This window comes from Condylostylus longicornis, unplaced genomic scaffold, assembly GCF_029603195.1.
Source record: "Condylostylus longicornis isolate FDR11 unplaced genomic scaffold, ASM2960319v2 ptg000016l, whole genome shotgun sequence".
NCBI lineage: Eukaryota > Metazoa > Arthropoda > Insecta > Diptera > Dolichopodidae > Condylostylus > Condylostylus longicornis.
Genome location: NW_026577985.1, coordinates 646,625 through 667,948, shown reverse-complemented (window position 1 = coordinate 667,948; position 21,324 = coordinate 646,625). Strand labels below are relative to the sequence as shown.

General features: G+C 31.0%; 2 protein-coding genes across 2 annotated transcripts; both read right to left on the bottom strand.

Annotated features, from left to right (window-relative positions):
- Positions 1 to 2,509: 2,509 nt before the first annotated feature.
- Positions 2,510 to 9,032, bottom strand: LOC129605871 (general transcription factor II-I repeat domain-containing protein 2-like). Its single transcript, XM_055515866.1, has 3 exons — positions 8,548 to 9,032; positions 8,326 to 8,479; positions 2,510 to 2,749 (listed from the first exon to the last, which is right to left on the bottom strand). Exons 1-3 carry the CDS (start codon positions 9,030 to 9,032, stop codon positions 2,510 to 2,512), a joined length of 879 nt encoding a protein of 292 aa, XP_055371841.1.
- A 25-nt stretch (positions 9,033 to 9,057) lies between these two features.
- Positions 9,058 to 9,897, bottom strand: LOC129605870 (general transcription factor II-I repeat domain-containing protein 2-like). Its single transcript, XM_055515865.1, has one exon. The coding sequence runs from the start codon at positions 9,895 to 9,897 to the stop codon at positions 9,058 to 9,060; it is 840 nt and encodes a 279-aa protein (XP_055371840.1).
- Between the last annotated feature and the right edge of the window lie 11,427 nt (positions 9,898 to 21,324).

Genomic DNA, 21,324 nt, shown 5'->3' with positions numbered 1-21,324 from the left:
TGATTTTGAAGAATTTGCTTATGCAACTATTATAAACAAAATTAAAGATGAAAAAGGCAATAAAGTTGAATGGCTAAAAATTAAATGTCTCAAGTATGAAAAACAAAATCCATCTGCTATCTTCTACAAATATTTCCACGAGTCTTCTTTTGAAAAAATAACTGTTAGGGGTAAAGGTAAACAAGCTCTGAATCACGTTCTCAAACCGGCTTACTCTGATCGGCTCTGCATTACTGAACTAAAGAAGAAGGACCTCACAAAGCTATGTGACATCGGTATCATTCCTGAAGAGTTGAGGGCTTGGTATAGGAATCTTCCTTCTGTTAAAAGCAATATAACAGAAGAAAGATTACCAGAACCTGTTGCCGATGAACGTCATGATGAAGAAGATTAAGATTAATTTTATGTTTTATTTTTAATTTTATGTTTTAATTTTAATGGATTTTTAATTTAATTTCTTAATTTTTTTATAATTTATGAATTAATTTTGTCTATTTTGTTTATTTTTGTTATTTTTGTTTCTATTTTTGTTGCATTATTTTTATAAAAATGTTAAATTAAAGTAAAAAAAAAAAATAATAAAAAATTAAATCATTGAATGTAGTGTTTTTTTATCACTAAGTGCAAAAATTTACAAATTACTTCAAAGGTAAAACTTTTTAAGCATTTTTCCAAGGGCTTGGTTAATTTTTTGATATTAGTTAGTTGTGTAGAACTTAGCTTGACAAGAAACCTTTCATCTCACCTCACATCCTGACAATTACATGAGTTTCCCGATTTTGGAAACTTGAAAATCAGTAATTTGCCATTTATTCGTAAACTTAAAAATGCTACTTGATGAGTTTTACCTTTAAACCGACGTATGTATGTATCCAATACATTCCGAATGTACATTATATATATTTGGATTACGAGGTAACCATACCAGCATCACATTACAAGACACAGCTTGGAACTTACTTTTGTGGTTTTCATCAATTTGAAAATAATTTTTTAACATTTTGTGCATTTATATTACTGCTATTATTTTTTGTAATTGTGTTAATATCTCTTCATACGGATCTACATATATACGAGTATAAAACTACTATTAGATACATCACATGGTGTTCTACCATTACCGTACATTGTAAACATTCATATAAACTTAAAAATAAATTCGTGTGAGATTAACATAAAATTATTGTGCAGCTATGTATAAATGTGGATATACCTACACAACACACAAAACTTATTATGGAACATTTTCAATCCACATGTAATTAACTTTAATGAGAATATAGACAGTTTGGGTTTTGTTCAACGATTGTTAGGAAAAGAAATACAAATGAAAAATCCCAGGTTTTTGGTTTATTTATTCATCGCTATAAAAGGTAGAAATATTGTTTATTGTGATCCAAGATAATTAATAATTTTTATTTATTATGTGTATAATGCTTGTATACATATGTATATACATCTATGTCCATATATGTTGTGTAAGTTATTATTCTATCTTATTCGTTCAATATTCTTATAAAAGGTCTTAATTTAATAAAGGTATAGGTAGAGTTCTTTTTGTATAGGAAACTCTATGGATATCTAGTTGCATATGAATTTTTAACCTAAAATGAACATATATGTACATATATATACATTGAATAAAAAAAGCTTTTTTGTTATTTTATTTTTTAAATATTTTTGAGATTTGATGGCAGCTTTAGGCGAAACTGAGTATCATCGGAATATAATCTAAACGAGTTGGTAAAAAATATTCATATAATACCCACATATATAACATGGAATTGCGTACATATAAATACATGAACACTTTAGACATGATAGACATCTTATGACAAGAGTATGCGTATATATGGTAAATATCAGTGCAAGATAATTATTATTTATAGTTGTTTAAGTTATGCCCTAAGGAAGGATTATCTCTTTTATGGAAATTTTCATATATTTACTTTTATGGCAACAAATAAGCAGGATTCCACAAAAACAGAAGCTGCATAGATCACTTCAATACATTAAGAATCATAGTCAAACGAATGGAACAGTCCCCTCTACTGCATATTCATTGCCTTGAAAAGGCATTTGACACGATCAAGCAAGAGACCATCTGGTATGCATTATATCACAAAGGCGTCCCAACAAATATTATAAACATAATTAAGGCTATATATGAAAATGCGCAATCCAGAATACTACACGGCGGCCAGCTAAGAGCACCTATCAAAATAAATTCAGGAGTCAGACAGTAGTGGTGCTCAACGATGTAATGCGGAGGGTTAATGAAACAGCTGAAAGTTTTACATGGAACGTGACCTACAGATTAGAAGATTTGGACTACGCCGATGATATCTGCCTCTGAGCAAGAAAAATTTAGATTGTTTAAAGCAGAAGTTGCCAAAGTCGGCCTCAAGATCAACGCCAAAAAAACGAAATGCCTTAAAATAATAAATACAAAATCAAATACATCTCTACAACTGAATAACAACAAAATAGAAGATGTGCTACAATTAAATTAGATGGGCAACATTTTAGCAAAAGGTGTAGGTGCAAAGAATGATTCTGAATGATAATATTCAGCGTCATTAAAGTACTCGTATTGTTTAAAAGCCACGCTACTATTCGATTGGGAAGATTGGTTGACTGACGCAGCCTGTATCAACAGAATACAAATATGTACCTGAGGATAATATCTAAAGTGTTCTGGCCCATGACAATACAAACGAAGAGCTCTGGGTAATTGCAGAACAGAAACCTATAGACATAACAATAAAAGAAAGAAAGTGGAGATGTTTATGTCACACTCTACGAAAAGCCAACAGCACTCAACACCGGTTCAAAAATTGATTAAAAAAGATTCGCTAGTTAAAGCTTTTATTTGTTTGTTTTATTTTTTTTATTTCGTATGTTTTAGTATAAAAAAGAGAAAATGTAAATTAGCAAACTTTAGTATTTTAAGAAGAAAAAAAAAGTATTTAAAACGTAAATTTTTTAAAAAAAAGTCTAAGTTTTTATTTAAAGAGTAATTTTGACATTTGCCTTTCTTTACTTCTGCACTTTTCACCATTATATACTAACCTTGTCAACATTTACAAGATTTTGATTTGAAATTTAAACTGTTCCTCCAGTTCTTAACCTCTTTTGTCTATAATTGCCTACCGCACTGCATTCAACTAGGAATGTTGTGTGATGGCACCAAATTTCGCATATCGAATTTTCGAAGGGAATGCGAAACTTTTCGATGGTAGGGAAGTGTAAATAAACTACTTTAGAGAAATTTTAGTCTGTTTGACTCTCTGTCTGTCGGTTCGTGTGTACACGTGCATCTCAAGTTCAGCTGAACCAATTTTGGTAAACCCTTGTATATGAGCTTGATCAACTTTTGGGATATGTCAGGTTTCGGGAACGGAAGTTTTTTCTTGGCCGATTTTACATTTTTGCACACATAAAGGGAAATAATCAACAGATTTTCTTGAAATTTTATATTTAAATTTGGGGTCCTAAAATACTGAACTTATAAATTTTTTACCATATCTATGAGACTAACTGATTGAATTTATTTAAATTCAATATTTCAAATAAATACCGAAACGGTTGTTACCTAAGTTAATTGACGAAATATTCAGGGAATTCGGATGACAGAAAATAAAACTCTTCTGAGAGCCGAATTTAAGTTTTTCTAGCTATGTTAAATCAAAGCTTACTGACGTCCTGCAAATTGCAAAGAAGTGTTTAAAAGGCATTTTCATAATCTTCTGAAACACTTTCTCTAAATTTAAACCAAATCAATTGCTTAATATGTTCTGTTTTCTCTTTAACATATTTCCGTTTTTGTGAGAGGTACATTAATCAATTTTAGATGAGTATATAATGTTACTCCATCACGTAGTTTTCTTCGCAGCAGCGTTGATGAAATTACAGATGACTGTTACTGTACAGCTGCTCTTGTTAAAATTGATTTAATGTTATCGCATAAAACAATATTAAAACATTTTTTCTAATTTGTTATAAAAAGAGGATACCTGCTGCTGAGATAAACATGAAAAATTATAAACAAAGAAAATATGAACAAAACAAAAACACTTTTTGAAAAAGTGTAAAAAATAAATTTTCAAATACACAAAAAGAAAAAATAATGAAATAATGATAAAATAAAAAAATAAAAAAAAATAAATAAATGAAATAAATAAAAAAAAAAAATAATGAAAATACAAAAAATAGAAAAAATCTGATGTGGTCAACACAAAACTGACCGCAATGTATATTGTCTAACTAAGGGAAACTATTACAGAAGGTTATAAAAAGGAAAAACGTCTTATATTTTTCCAGTTTTTAGGGCGGTAGTAAGCTTCTAGTTAATATACATAGAAAAATGTAAATTCAGTTCTTACTAGAGTTTCACTTCATGCTATCTGAATTCCCTGAAATGCTTGCTAGATAATTTTGGTAACTACCAGAGTTCAAATATCAAATTTCACGTAATTCCTTCAATCCGTTCCGTAGATATGGTAAAAAACGTAAAATTGACCCCCAGTTTGGTTTCCGAGCCCTGATCCCAAAAGTTGACCAATCTGTGACATTGCCAAAACAAACTCACATATAAAATTTCATGAAAATTGGTTCAGCTGAACTTAAGATACACGCGTGCACATACAGATAAACAGACCGACAGATCGACACCTCTCTAAAAATAGTTTATTTACGCTTCTCTAGTATGGAGAAGTGCGTTCCCACTGAAAACTCGATATGCAACATTTGTTGCGATCACATCACCTCTCTTATTGTATGCAATGCGGGTCGGTAAAAAAGAAATTAAAAAAAAGCAAATAATGTGTTTTGCCAACCTGGAAAAATATGGAACAGAAAGGAAGAATCACAGTAAGCTAAAAAATGACTTTATAAAAGAGAAAATAAAATTAAGTTTGTTTTAATTTTCAAATTAATTTTTCTAACTTGCGCTTTTAATAAAATCTACAGCGTCCATCTACTTTATTTGCCTCACAAGAAATAAACTGTAATAAAGTTGGGTCAAACCAATGGTTTGTATTGTAGCACTTTTCCCTTCAACAAATGAAAATTTTGCTTTTAAATACAGTCTATGTGTACCTATCACATTATTAAAATTATTTTCATTCATATACAAAATTATTTCTAGGATTGCATATATTTAGGATGATGCATACATGCAGGCTTTGAAATAAAGCAAAAATTAATATAAAGTGGGGTTAACATAATGCTCGATTTTAAGGGTTAATTGTGTGAGTTAAGAAAAATAATTATATTTTTTAATGTCAAGGGATTAACCGTTAGCTTTTTGTATTTATAGAAATTTGAAAAAGCTTGCGGTTTCGGGAATATAAGGCTTTAAAAATTCAAATTTTACAAATTTCAAGAGGCGATAACTTGAAAGGGGGGTGGAGATAGAAAAAAAATTTTCTGCTATTGAAATAAAGTATTTATTAGTGTCTAAAAACTGCTGAAATTTCAGGCTACTACAGGCTAGGGTCTAGAAGAAAAACGAAATCAAAAATTTGGAAAAAAAGACTTTAGATAACGGTAAAGCTTAACTATAGTATACCGCGCTAGGGAAAGCAAGCCGCTGCCTTTATGGGTTTGCAAAATTTCAAAAATGCTTATGGTTTCATTGAACAAACAGTTAAAAAAAGGCCATTTTTAAGGTTTTGGGGTGGTATAACTTCTAGGGTGGGGAAGATAGGTAAAATTTTGTTCTACGGAAATAAGTTTCTATTAAACATCTATATACATACAAAATTTCAGCTTTCTATCTTCAAGGTTGTAGAAGTTTTGTAAACAAACACACGGACGGACGGACGGTCGGACAGACTGACGGACAGAGTGAAACTAATAAGCACTTTTTTTCAAAAATTTTTTGGAAAAGTGCTATAAAGTAAATATATACATACATGCATATATAAGAACAAGATTTATGCACATAAATATGTAGTGTACCGCCGGTCGTAGTATCAATTAAACTTATGTTGTTCAGAAATGAAAATGAAATTTGTCAAAAATTATTGTACATATATTTATTATAACTACATCCATACCTATACATCATTTTTTATTTTAAGTAGTTTAAGAGGAACTTTTTGTTTAGTTTTGAAAAATTGTTGAGTTTAGTTTTAAAAGCTTTTTGTTTAGTTGGAAATTTGAATGCATTTTCAAAAAAAATTTATTTAAAGATAAGAAGTGGAATATAGAGTTCTTTGAAATATTTCCGCAATACCGGAAGAACTACCAAATAAACTAAATCGTAACTATTGAGAAAAACGTATATAATATTAAAAGTTAAAACATTTTTAATTAAGTTAAGTTTTTGTAACCAATTTATTAAAACAATTTTAAAATTGCAAATTATAAAATTATTTTCTACAACGGACAATATTTTTACGTTAAAAGCGAATATTTTCTACACTTCATACATTATACAAACGTAAAAGCTGAAAAGCGAATAAAGAAAGCTATTACTCGTATAGTAATATTGACATTATTTATAATTTATATAAATATTTTAGAGACATTGAGTGTTTATTATATACAATATATTTAGAGACTCACATATACCACTTTTGTCCCTTGTCCATAAATGTGTAAAAAAAAGCTTAATTTTTTTTATTTTAAATATCTATTTGTTTCAATCTTAATAAGTATATAAAATAAATATATTTTTTATTTAAAAACAACTGTAATTAGAAAAATCTGATCTTTTCAGCACATAACCGACCGCAATATGCATTGTCTTGTTCAGTGATGTCCAACAGGAATGGTTTCTTTGGCAGAAATTTTTTTTTACTGGTTCATGTGGGCACATTTAAAAGAAAAACAAGTAAAAACGTTTCAGTCGGTATAAACCGATTGAATTATACCCTGCACCTTTCGTTATTGTGTAGCAATTACTCGAACCTGTGAAGTCATCCTATAGAAACTTCACGGATATGTCTGACCTATAATTGGACATCCGACTGCCAAGTTTCATGAATCTGACTTTATAATTTTTCCAAATATTTAAAATTAGCTTTTGGAGTTGTATGGCAAGTCCCCGAACTTGTCAAGCAATTCCACTAAAACTTCACAAATATATCTGATCTATAATCGGACACACGACTGCCAAGTCTCATGAATCTGACTTTATTATTTTTCCAAATTTTTAAAATAAGCTTTTAAACTTGTATGAGAGCTACTCGAACCTGTCAAGCAATACCACTAAAACTTCAGAAATATATCTAACCTATAACTCGACACAAAACTGCCAAGTTTCATGAATCTGACTTTATTATTTTTCCAAATATTTAAAATTAGCTTCTGGAGTTGTATGGCAGGTACCCGAACCTGTCAAGCAATTCCTCTAAAACTTCAAAAATATATCTGATCTATAATCGGACATCCAACTGCCAAGTTTCATGAATCTGACTTTATTATTTTCCCAAATATTTAAAATTAGCTTCTGGAGTTGTATGGCAGGTACCCGAACCTGTAAAGCAATTCCTCTGAAACTTCAGAAGTATATTTGACCTATAATTGGACACATGACTGCCAAGTTTCATGAATCTGACTTTATTATTTTGCCGAATATAAAAAATTTGCTGTTGGAGTTGTATGGCAGCCACCCGAACCGGTGCATCTATCCCATTATAATTTTTAGAGCATATGTAGAATATAATTGGACACATGTATACAAAATTTTATATTTATAGCTTTATTAGTTTTTGAAATATTTAAAATAAACTCTTTGAGTTGTATGGCAGCTACCCGAACCCGTTGTCCGAATTAGTCCAATAACAATAGGGCTCGTCCTTGGCACAAAAGAAAAAACTTGTGAAAGTTTGGTGTCGATTGCATTATTCGTTTTTGAGTTATCGTGCGATCGGACGGACGGACGGACGGACGGACGGACGGACGGACGGACGGACGGATGGACATGTCGAAATCGACGCAGAATTTTACGCTGAGCAAGAATATATATATATGTCCATACCGCAGATGACTCCTTCAAGTAGTTACAAACTCCATACCAAAGTTAATATAGCCTTCACGAAGTGCAGGGTATAACAAAAGTATTTAATTCAGTAACTTTATTTAATTTTATTCATAAAATCGAAATCATATTAAAATTTAATGTGAAGCTTGTTTTTTTAAATTATCTGCTAATTTTTGAATATCAACTGGCAATTTTGTTGACGCACAACGCAGTTGATTCGTCATATTTTCATCGGTCAGCCTATTCCGACTCTTCGATTTGACTATTTTCAATTTCGAGAAAAAAGATTCGCAGAGATAGGTTGTTCCAATTGCAGCTGTAATGCACATTGCCAGTTGTTTCAGATTAGGAAATTTATCATCGTGAATATATTTTCTGTAAAATTCATTGGCTTCAAACATGTATTTCAGTTCCGTGTTTGATTGGAGATCTATTAATTCAATTTGAAAATTCGAAGGTGCTGATTGTACATCTTCGTTATATGGACTAGGATGGATGAAATTTTTTCATACTTTTGCATATGCGAGAATCTGTCTTGGAAAACTTTTAACAACTTTGTGACTTCGTTTTCATATTTTGCAAAATCTTTCTGTTCACTATTAAAATGATTTAATAGTGGAAAATGAATGGCAATTTTTGACTTTAATTGACTTTCATAAAATTTGAGCTTTATTACGAATGATTTTATATCTTGATAGCAGTCTGTAATCAATTTATTTTCACCTTGAAGTTTCAGATTTAGGTCATTTAATTTTGTTGTTATATCTGTAAGAAAACATAAATCTAGAAGCCATTGTTCATCGTAGAATTCGGTAATATCGTGGCCATTTTCTTTCATAAAAATTCGAATTTCCTCTCTTAAGTTCCAAAATCTTTCTAAGCATTTTCCACGGCTGAACCACCAAATTTTAGCGTAAAAAAGTAGATCACTATATTCAGATTCCAGTTCACGAAGATAATCCTGAAATTGTCGATGCTTCAATGCATTATTCTTAATTGAGTTAATGGTCGTAACTACAACCGCCATTACATGTGACATATTCAGCACTTGTGCACATAAATTTTCACATAAAAAGTTCAAAAGAATTAGTTTTTTGCAAGGTTTCTTTGTGGCCAAGAATCAAGTTGACTGCACCAACATTTTTTCTAACCATTGCAGGCGCTCCGTCTGTCGCGATTCCTATGAGATTTTTCAAATCAATCTGGTGAACTTGCATGCAATTTATAACAGCTTCTTTGATATCTCTTCCGGTTGTTGTATCTTTTAAACTCCCAAGTTTAAGAAGTTCTTCTGTCACATTCATTTGTCTGTCAACACCTCTGATAAAAATAGCAAGCTGAGCAGTATCCTTAATATCTGTTGCTTCATTCAAAGCCAATGAAAAATATACAAAATTTTTTGAAAATAAGCATAGTGTTGCACAAATTTCTGTTGAAATATCATTAATTCTTCGTGCTACAGTTTGATGGGAAAGACTGATTTGAGTAAAAAGCTGGGCTTTTTCTGGATAGATTTCTTCAACTGCGGCAACTAGGCATTCTTTGATGTAGTCACCATCCGCGAATGGTTTCATTTTTTTCGCAATAATATTAGAGATTTTTATGCTGGCACTAACAATAGCATTTGATTGTACATGTTGCTTACGCAAAAAGCTCTGTTGTGCTCCCAGATTGTCCTTAAGTAGTTTTAGTTTTGCTTTTCTTTCACCAACAGTAAGTTCTGCAATTTCACTATGTTTTTGTTCAAAATGTCTTTTCAAGTTATATGATTTCAACGTTGAAATGGAGTCACGACAAATTAAACATATAATTTTGTCTTTTATTTGAATGAAAAAGTATAATTCTTCCCACTCACGGAACTTTCTGTTTTCATCTGCAACTTTTCTTTTCTTCTTTTCCGCCATGATGAAAATAATAATTGTTTTTTTTTAAAAGAATTTAAATTGTAATTTTCAGTTGAACTAATTTTTACTGTAATAGTGTAGCTCAAGTTTAACAATAAATGATTATAAATTGACACCAAAAAATTTTAGCTCTTTAAAAAGTGAAAAAAAAAAAATTAAAGATTACAGTTATCTGGTCTAGCCAAAAAATCAAGTTGTTATAAAATAAAACATATTACATAAAATCATTCGCACTTACAAATCAAATCCGAACAAAATTTTTTTTTTTCACTTCTTGTTTTTGTTTCTGTCTTTTTTTTTTTTCATTATTTTTAAAAACTAACAAGTAAAAACGTTTCAGTCGGTATAAACCGATTGAATTATACCCTGCACCTTTCGTTGTTGTATAGCAATTACTCAAACCTGTGAAATCATTCTATAGAAACTTCACGGACATGTCTGACCTATAATTGGACATCCGACTGCTAAGTTTCATGAATCTGACTTTATTTTTCCAAATATTTAAACTTTTGGACTTGTATGGGAGCTACTCGTAGCTGTAGAGCAATTCAACCAAAACTTCAGAAATATCTTTGACCTATAACTCGACACACAACTGCCAAGTTTCATGAATCTGACTTTATTATTTTTCCAAATATTTAAAATAAGCTTTTAGAGTTGTATGGCAAGTACCCGAACCTGTCAAGCAATTCCATCAAAACTTCAGAAATATGTCTGACCTATAATTGGACACACGACTGCCAAAGCTCATGAATCTGACTTTATTATTTTTCCAAATATTTAAAATAAGCTTTTGGAGTTGTATGGCAAGTACCCGAACCTGTCAAGCAATTCCATCAAAACTTCAGAAATATGTCTGACCTATAATTGGACACACGACTGCCAAAGCTCATGAATCTGACTTTATTATTTTTCCAAATATTTAAAATAAGCTTTTAGACTTGTATGGGAGCTACTCGAACCTGTCAAGCAATTCCACTAAAACCTCAGAAATATATCTGGCCTATAACTCGACACACAACAGTCAAGTTTCATGTATCTGACTTTATTATTTTTCCAAATATTTAAAATTAGGTTCTGGAGTTGTATGGCAGGTACCCGAACCTGTCAAGCAATTCCTCTAAAACTTCAGAAATATATTTGACCTATAATTGGACACATGACTGCCAAGTTTCATGAATCTGACTTTATTATTTTTCCGAATATAAAAAATTTGCTGTTGGAGTTGTATGGCAGCTACCCGAACCAGTGCAGCTATCAGATTATAATTTTTAGAGCATGTGTAGAATATAATTGGACACATGTATGCAAAATTTTATATTTATAGCTTTATTAGTTTTTGAAATATTTAAAATAAACTCTTTGAGTTGTATGGCAGCTACCCGAACCCTTTGTCCGAATTAGTCCAATAACAATAGGGCTCGTTCTTGGCACAAAAGAAAAAACTTGTGAAAGTTTGGTGTCGATTGCATTATTCGTTTTTGAGTTATCGTGCGATCGGACGGACGGACGGACGGACGGACGGACGGACGGACGGACGGACGGACGGACAGACGGACATGTCTAAATCGACGCAGAATTTTACGCTGAGCAAGAATATATATATATGTCCATACCGCAGATGACTCCTTCAAGTAGTTACAAACTCCATACCAAAGTTAATATACCCTTCACGAAGTGCAGGGTATAAAAACTATTATTTTCTTATTTTCTTTTTATTCTAATTTGGCCTATGATTTTTATGTGTGTTTTTTGCTGTTTTTATTCTAAGTTGAAACTTTATGAAGGTAAAAATATTTTGTTCCACAGGGCCGCAAAAAATCTTCAATGGGGCCGCATGCTGATCTTCATAATGATCAAAAACGAAAAACAGGCCCGTTAAAAAGTGCACTTCCTGAGACCAGATATACACGGTGATTCAGTAATCAGTGACATAAAGTATACCATCATTTGCAGCATCAAAAAATAGTAAAATTCTTGTTTAGAGCTAAGACTTTTAAAGAATATTCACGTAATTTCTACTTGCCCAAGTTTTTTTGCTTATAACTTCGTTTCCGAAAAAGATGGAAGCTTCAAATAAGCAGTTTTTAAAATGGCTAGCAGTGTTCCCACTCAATAAAAACAAAATGTATCCAATTTCGAGAAAAAAGTGTATTCAAAATGTATCCAGCCACCTAAAGTAGAAGTATTATATTAAGTCGTCTTATTTTATACCAATAAACTCATAAATAATATTAATTTGCTTTATTCAACAATGTGAGTTTCGTTATTTATAGTAAATTCTTTTAGAAATCACACGCAATTTCTATTACATTTTAAAATTTAAGGTCAGAAAATAGATACAATTACAGAACAACTGTTGAACTTTACGGTAAAAACGATTCAGCATGAAAACGGGCAAATTTTATTTAGTCAGCAAATAACATTTTTTGGAAGATAAAGCAATTTCACGATTTAATATTGGTAGCACTTTAAAAGTTTTGTACCATTTATTTAGTGTTCGAGACAGAAATGTATCCATATTTCAGCAAAATTTTAAAATGTAGCCAATTTCGACATTTTAGCAGATTTGAGTATCTTTGTATCCAAGCTAAATTTTAAAGCAAAAATGTATCCAAATGGATACAATTGTATCCAAGTGGGAACGCTGATGGCTAGTACTTGGCTTGAATGCAACATATTACTTACTTTGTATTTTATGTACTTTCAGAATACCATGTATTCGAACTTTGGAAAAAAGCTAAATTTTCACTTTTTTTATTTTTTTTATTTTTTTCTAACCCGGTAATACTAGTGCTGCCAGGTGCAATCTGACACTTCCATTGGAAAGTTTGACATTTTTTAGGACAACTTCACTCAGAACGTTTTGTCATTCGAGCGCGAATTGTTTTGTTTACAGTGACTTGAAAAATTCATCTCGGTCAAAAAATGGAATTGTCCCGTGAAAATTTTCGTGCGATGATTTTTTACGATTTTCGGCGCGGATTATCGAGACAAGAGTGTCTCGATCAACTTGTTTCGACTTTTGGTGATGAAGCACCATCAAAAACCACTGTAAATCGCTGGTACCAAGAGTTTGGTTTCGGACGCCGTTCGCTCCAGGATGAATTTCGTGAAGGTCGGCCAATTTCGGTCGTTTTGCCGGAAACCATCGATGCTGTGCGCGAAATGATAATGATGGACCGGCATGTGACATACTGTGAGATTGAGGCATCCTTGGGCATTAGTTCCACCAGCGTACATAATATATTGCATGAACATCTTGCCGTGAAAAAGGTGTGTTGTCGATGGATCCCAAAAAATTTGACGATTGCACAAAAGAAGGCTCGTGTCGATTGGAGCAAAGAAATGTTGAAAAAATTCAATCGCGGTGCGTCAAAAGACGTTTATAAGATAGTCACAGGTGATGAATCATGGATCTATGCATATGAGCCCGAAACGAAACAGCAATCGACCGTATGGGTGTTCCAAGACGAGCCAAATCCAACAAAAGTTGTTCGTGGAAGAAGCACATCGAAGCAAATGATCGCGTTTTTTTTTGGTATAACCGGTGATGTGGCCACAGTACCTTTAGTGGAACGTAGGACGATCAATTTTGAATGGTACACCACCATCTGTTTGCCGAAAGTTTTCGAAGAAATAAGGAAAACAAACAAGCGCCGGCGAATCATTCTTCATCATGACAATGCAAGCTCTCACAAATCAGCTGAAACAATGGACTATTTGAGCACTCAAAATGTCGAATTGATGGGTCATCCGTCGTACAGTCCTGATTTAGCACCCAATGACTTCTTCTTATTCCCTCACATCAAAAAAAAAATGCGTGGACAACGATTTTCAACACCTGAAGAAGCAGTCGATGCGTTCAAAAACCATGTTTTGGAGGTGTCTCAATCGGAATGGAAAAAGTGCTACGAAAATTGGTTTCAGCGCATGCAAAAGTGTATTGATCTTCATGGGGAATATTTTGAAAAACAATAAAACCATTTCCAATGATAAATGTTTGTTTTTTATTGCTAGACCCGAAATATAAATAGTGACCCTCGTACGAAATTTTTTGAAACCTTTTGAAATGAATTTGTTTGCGGAACTTGAAAAATCCTATTCCTACGTGAAAAATGCTATTAATGCTTAACTTTTATTATAAAATTATTATTCATTTATAAAAATAGCTTTGTTGTACATAAATACATATGGGTCCTTATACATATCTATGTTTTCAGACATATGCTCTAAAACAGTGAATAAAATTATAAAACATCTTAAAAATGAAATTTTACTTAGAGGAATAACCCTTCGAAAATAAGTTATTGAAAACAATATGACTATGTATTGGCAAATTTAAAAAAAATGTGTACATATGTATATTATATCGTCTATTTGAAAAGCTTTTAATTCGTTTCGATAGAAAATATAAATTTTGTAGAAAATCAGATCTGAAATTTTATTTTTATAGAACGAAATTTGGCTATGTATTCCAGAAGTTATAGCTGTTTAAAATTTTGAAAACGCACTTTTTAGATTTGTTGTCCAAATAAAAGTTAATTCTTTCCTACCTCTACAACCTCCAAACCACGGAGCTTCTTGTTGTAAATAAACAATTTTGCTGTTTTTATTTAAATATAACTATAACATGTATGTATGTATAGGTATTAGGAAAAGTTTTTTTTATATTCTTTTTTCCTGCTCCCTCTACAACTTCATTTATTCGATTAAAATCTTTTAAATTACCAACAATAATAATTTAAACCATTTTTAAAATTTATTTCAGAAATGATAAAAAGTTTTGAATTTAAAAATTTCGATTTTATTATTCTATTCAAGTTTACTATTCAAAAATCAAAATAAAAGTTTTAAAACAAAGAATTTTTAACCAACTCGAAATAACTATTCGAGATCCTGTTAAAAAATTTATTTTCCTTTTGTTTTGTAATATTGAAAACCCAAAACTGACATACTTTAGAAAATATTTTCATCATTTTTGATAAAATTAGAAAATTAAAAACAATGAAATAATTTCTGCTTGTTTTCAGCACTTTTCCAAAAAATTTTTGAAAAAAGTGCTTATTAGTTTCACTCTGTCCGTCCGTCCGTCCGTCTGTCCGTGTGTCTGTTTACAAAACTTCTACACCCTTGAAGATAGAAAGCTGAAATTTTGTACGTATATAGATCTTTATTAAAAACTTATTTCCGTAGAACACAATTAACCCTTAAAATCGAGCATTATGTTAACCCCACTTTATATTAATTTTTGCTTTATTTCAAAGCCTGCATGTATGCATCATCCTAAATATATGCAATCCTAGAAATAATTTTGTATATGAATGAAAATAATTTTAATAATGTGATAGGTACACATAGACTGTATTTAAAAGCAAAATTTTCATTTGTTGAAGGGAAAAGTGCTACAATACAAACCATTGGTTTGACCCAACTTTATTTTTTTCAATTTTGCCTTTCTGTGAAATTTTTTGAGTATTTTTGGTTAACGTAATAAAGTAAAAGCTACCCACACAAAAATCTGAAATAAATAAAGCTAATTTTATCGATCTAATAAAAAATTGTCAAAAAATTGTATAATAATAATAATCATAATAACAATAATAGTAATAAAGAAGAGGCAAAGTAAACGACATAATTGCGAAAGTTTTTTGGGAAATCGTTTTTGTTTTTTTCTTTTTCACTCTTATCTCTGGAATAATAAACTGTTATAGACGAAAAGTTTTCTAATTTTTCCGTAAATTTTTTTTCCTTTTGTTTTGCTTTTATCTTTATTTCACTTTTACTGATGATAATTTTCCTCTATGTTACTATACATAAAACAGAATAGGAAACTGGGAGGCTAAAAAGTTGAATAATCATATTATAAATAAATTGTTAAATTTATAATTTGAAATATGAAAATTAATAAAAATTCTAACAATATTAAAAATAATTGCCATCATTTGTAATTGTTAAATTTTTTACGCTAACAATAATTTTTGTGACAGAAATGTTGCTTATATACAAAGCGAAATGTGATTATTTGTTCATTGTGATTAATAAAGATTTTAAATTATCAAAATTTTAAATTTTAAATAATCATTACACAAAATAAATTGTTTAAAAATTATTAAAAGAGAAAATTCTTAAAAGTTCTTAGATTTAATCAAAAAGTTCTGACAGCATTGTTTAATTTATAAGAAAAATGTTGCATTTAACAAGTTTAATATTAATAATAGTTTAGTACAAGAAGAATACACCTTAAATGAATTTGCTCTAAGTTACTCCTTAATCAAAGAGAGAGATAATTAATTGAATTCTATTGTTCATAAACATGTATCAAAAAAAAATTTGTATTAAAAAATTTAGTTTATTCATAGATTTTTAAGATATCGTCCATTCATTATATTAAAACATTCAAAAAATTTATGAATTTTTTGTACACAGTTAATTTTAAATATTAGAAGTACTTAAAAAATTCACTGTTTTTAAAAATTAGCTTCAGTTTGACTGACTGTTGAATCGCAAGATGTTTTAATTTTTACTATACCTTGTGTGTTAAAAGCAGTAGTAGAGGAATTATTTACACTTGTCTTGGATGATTTTAAGGAAAGCGTAACTTATAACATTGCGGCTTATTTTTGCCGTTTCTTAAAAATAAAAATAGCTTTAAATTTCAAAATATTTAAAAAATGTGTTTAGATAATTAAATAAATTTTAAATTTAATGTGAAGCATTGATAAAACTTATATTTTAATTAAAATATGTATATTATTTCATAGTAGCCACATAATCACTAACTTCAATTCAACATTGAGAAAAAATTAAATTAAACAATAAATTTTTCGAAGATCATTCGTTATATTAATTCTAAGAGAAAACTAATTATATCACAAGATAATTAATCATTTAAACAAAAAAATTTTAAAAAACGATAAAAATACTGCAAGTTAAAAAAATTTAAATATCCCCATATAATTAGGTATCGTACCACATAAAAACAGAATAATAATTCATAAATTTATAAATATTTTATTTTTTCTCATAAATTATGTTGGGGTTTTTTTCTCTATAGTTTCCCTACCCACAATAATTATTGATGAATCCAATGATCCGTCAAAATCAAAATTATATTTATAATAACGGAAGAAAAAGCAAAGAATTCTCCCTCAATTTTTATTCCTTCTTCCCATTTCCTCTTTATTCCAATATTTATCTAAATTTATATACTTTTATTTTATTTAATCCCCAAATCTGACATTTAATTAAAATTAATAATTCTTATCGTAATGGACCATAAAATTTAATATTCGTAATTTGGTCATATGACGAAAAATATAATGTCGTCCTTCATTTACATTTAATTATATTTAGTTTTTAGCACTTTTCCAAAAAATTTTTGAAAAAAAGTGCTTATTAGTTTCACTCTGTCCGTCCGTCCGTCTCGTTGTTTACAAAACTTCTACACCCTTGAAGATAGAAAGCTGAAATTTTATATGTACATAGATCCTTACTAGAAACTTATTTTCGTTGAACAAAATTTTTACCTATCTCCCCCTCTCTAGAAGTTATAACCCCCCAAAAACCCTAAAAATGGCCTTTTTTAACTATTTGTTGCAATGAAACCATAAGCATTTTTGAAATTTTGCATACGCATAAAGGCAGCGGCTTGCTTCTCCTAGCGCGATATACTATAGTTATGCTTTAGAAAAACAAAATGGTCGTTCAAATTCACCGTTACCTATAAACATTTTTTAGTAATTATTGTAGCTTAACCAGAAACATTTTTTAAATTTTGCAAACGTAGAAAAGGGGTTGCTGGCTTCTTCCACCGCGGCATGCCATATTTGAACTTTAAAAAAATTAAAATTCCCATAAAAAATCTAAAATCTGTTTTTTACCATTTTTTGATATCGTCTGTCTTCTATATCTAAGGTTGTAGTTCATTTCGTTACAAGAAAATCTTTTCCACCCCCACTCCACCTCAAGGTTTCGTCAGTCGAAATTTGTAAAATTTGAATTTTTGTCACCTTGTATATCCGAACCAGTAAGCTTTTCCAAATTTTTATAATTGGAGGAAACTAACGGTAAATGCTCTGTGATTAAAAATATAATTATTTTCTTTAACTGATGCAATTAACCTTTACATTCGAGCATTATGTTAACGCCTCTTTAATTTTTTTGTTTTGTTTTATTTTGAAGATTGAATGCATTGTTTATCCTAAACATATATTTAATATATATTTATCTCAACCTTTGAGATATATTCGTATATGAATGAAACAAATTTTAACAATGTAGTACACAGATTGTTTTTAAAAGCAGTATTTTCACTTGTTGAAGGGAAAAGTACTACATTACAAACCATTAGTTTGACCCAACTTTATTTGCTTTATTTTCTGTTATGGGTTTTTCTACAATATTGGTTAATTTTTTTTTTTAATCTTTTAATATCAAAGAAAAAATTAATACTCGTAACGTACATGCATAAATTCATATAAAGTTAAATTCAAACATAAACACGATTAAAAATTATTATTATTTATGAACGTTTCAACAATTTATAATATTTGTGCTCAAAAATTCTGAATTATTAAAAGAATCAAAAATAATTAATAATGCTTAGCTCCGAAAGCCAAAATACATCGCATTTTCGGTAAGGTATATGTCACAGATATTTTGTTTGTATGTATTTAAATGAGCAAATTTAAAATCTATGTAGTCTTATAGGTTAGTTTAGGTTGCACAGCCCCCGAAGGGTACATTTAGGCCACCTTGGCCTAAGTGTTCTGTTGTGGTGCCGCCGGATCTCTTCCCCCTTCTTCATTAGAACCAGCCCAAGTTCCTCAGAAACCGGACAAAATCCGTAGCATTTACATTTGCTAGATCCGTATCTCGCCGAAAAAAGTAGGAACTTGGCCGGCTTCTGAAGAGCTTGGGCTAGTTCTAATGAAAAAAGAAAGTCACCGCTTCCCCCATTCCTTCTGGCAGGATCGCCAGTCATACAGTGTCCAGTTAAAACTCCTATCACTGCGCCAATGTCTTCCCGTCGTAGAAATATCAGATCCGTTGGACGACGGAAGTCTAGTTTTGGCCACAACTTCCTTGTCGCGTTATATGTTGTACCATTCGCAAGATGTCTCGCAAGATCATCCGCCTTACTGTTTCCCGAAGTATCACTGGGTCGGGAGACTCAAACCAAGTTTAATTCCAACTGTGCAAACATGGATGGAACGAGGACAGCAGGATCCAGGCCCCAAAGTTTTTCACGAATGAAAGCACAGTTCCCACCTCGTGCCTCCAGTCCTCTAGAATTGAAGCGTGACCCATGGGACCACAGGACTACTGTCATGTGCCTTTTAATTGTAGGTGCGCACAAGGGTCTGCTCTGTGGCCCTGGCTTTTTAGCTTCCCGAGGTGGTTTCTCTGTGGAGCAATGTCGATTTGTTGATAGCTTAATCGTTTGTCCACTATACTCTTGGCCTAGTTGTATGTGGGTTGTATGTACTCTTGGTCCTTTCTTCTTCGATTCTTTTTAGGTTCCTGAATGCAGATCGCCGTTTATTGTACGCCCTTTCCGAAGGCGTTATCGTTGCCGACAGCGCTCTTTAATTGCTCTGACTAGTCTGTGCAATTGTAGCCATCGAGCAACTACCAACACTAAGCCTTAAGTGGGCCCATAAATGCTCTATGGGGTTCATGTCTGGTGATTGTGGAGGTGTTTCAAGCTTTCTTGGAACATTATATAGGATCCATTCCTTCACTGCGAAAGCACCATATTTAGGGTCATTGTCTTGTTGAAACATATAATCATTAGAAAGCCCTAATTTTTTCTGCATTGCTTTTTAAATTTTGTTTTAAAATATTAAGGTAAACGAATTTATCCATTGTTAAATCTATAAAATGCAGGTTACCGACGCCATTCGCCGACATGCAACCACATACCATTATAGATCCTCCACCGTGTTTTACTGTCGGTAACAAATTTTGTTAATCAAATTCTTGACCAGGTTTTCGCCGGACACCCTGCTTAGATGATCCAAAAATTTCAAACTTGCATTCGTCGCTGAATATAACTTTGTTACAAAAATCTTGTAACAAAGTTTTTTTGTTAAATGAGCTTTGGCAAAGGCTAAACGTTTTTTTCTGTTAACTTCATTGATCTAAGGTTTTTTTCTTGGTGCACGACCATTTCTACCAGTATTTCTTATAGTCAAAAACTACACTTTTTTGAAATAATTAGAGGTGAGTCAATACTTTTGTGACTAGCTGTAAGAGAAAGTTTAAAATTTATTAAAAATGTGTGATGTTGAGTTTGATAAAGAAATAGAGGAAGTTGTCGGTGGTCGTAAGAAAAGAAATAAGAAGCAAAACATTATAAAAACAAAAAAGGTAAATGGGCCCTTATTATTAAGTTGCCCCCACTTAACGTCTTGTGAAGGAGGAATAGAAAGAAAATTGAAAGGGAAATGTAAAGATTCAAAACTTACATTAGAAGATGCAGAATGTGAGTAGATTTTATGTGATTTTATTAAAAAATTATTGTTGTAACTTATACATAAATATAAATACTTACAACTTACTAATAAAACACGTATAACTTATTAATATATAAACTATTAATTTTGCATATAGTATTTAGGCATCATTGCAATAATTCCAAAACGAAGAAAGTTGAACAAGACAGATTTATTGTCAAGTATTTGAGCATAACCTATCAAAAACGACACAGAATTTCTCAAACGTTATCCAATAGAAAAAAAGCTGTTTCAATTAGTGATACTATAAGAAAAATAAATGGAAAAATTATCCCCGTTTGTGCAAAATTGTTTCAAAATATTACTTGATTTTCTGCATATCGGTTTTCTTTCGTATCGAAGTATGTATTGCACACTGGTGAGTTACCTGAAGAACGTCGTGGTGGAGACCGATCAAAACCTAAGGACCATGAAATTACAGAAGCCATAAAGAAAAATATAAAAATATACAAGTGCCGCGAAAGTCATTATGGCCGCAATAAGCTTGGAAGACATTATTTGCCACCAGATTTAAATATACCAAAAATTTGTTCATTTACAAAATACAAAAGAGTATTTTATGATTGTTTTAATATAGGTTTTGGCAATCCTCACATGGATACATGGTCTCAGTGCAAAATGTTTCAGAACATATTGAAAAATCCCCAAAAAATTGCAAACAAGAAAAGCCAAACTAGAACTTTGTATAAAATAAATAAACTTAGAGCCAAAAAGTTTCACGAAATTCTAAAAATTGAAGATGAATCCGTCATAAAAATAGTATTTGTCATGCAGCAAAACCAACCTTTACCAAAATTTACAGTGGGCAAGTTTGGATGTACAACTTAACTGTTATGATACACTGCACTTCTCAAAACCGAGAAAATATAAAACATTATACGTGGCTTGAAAAGGAATCTGGCAGGGG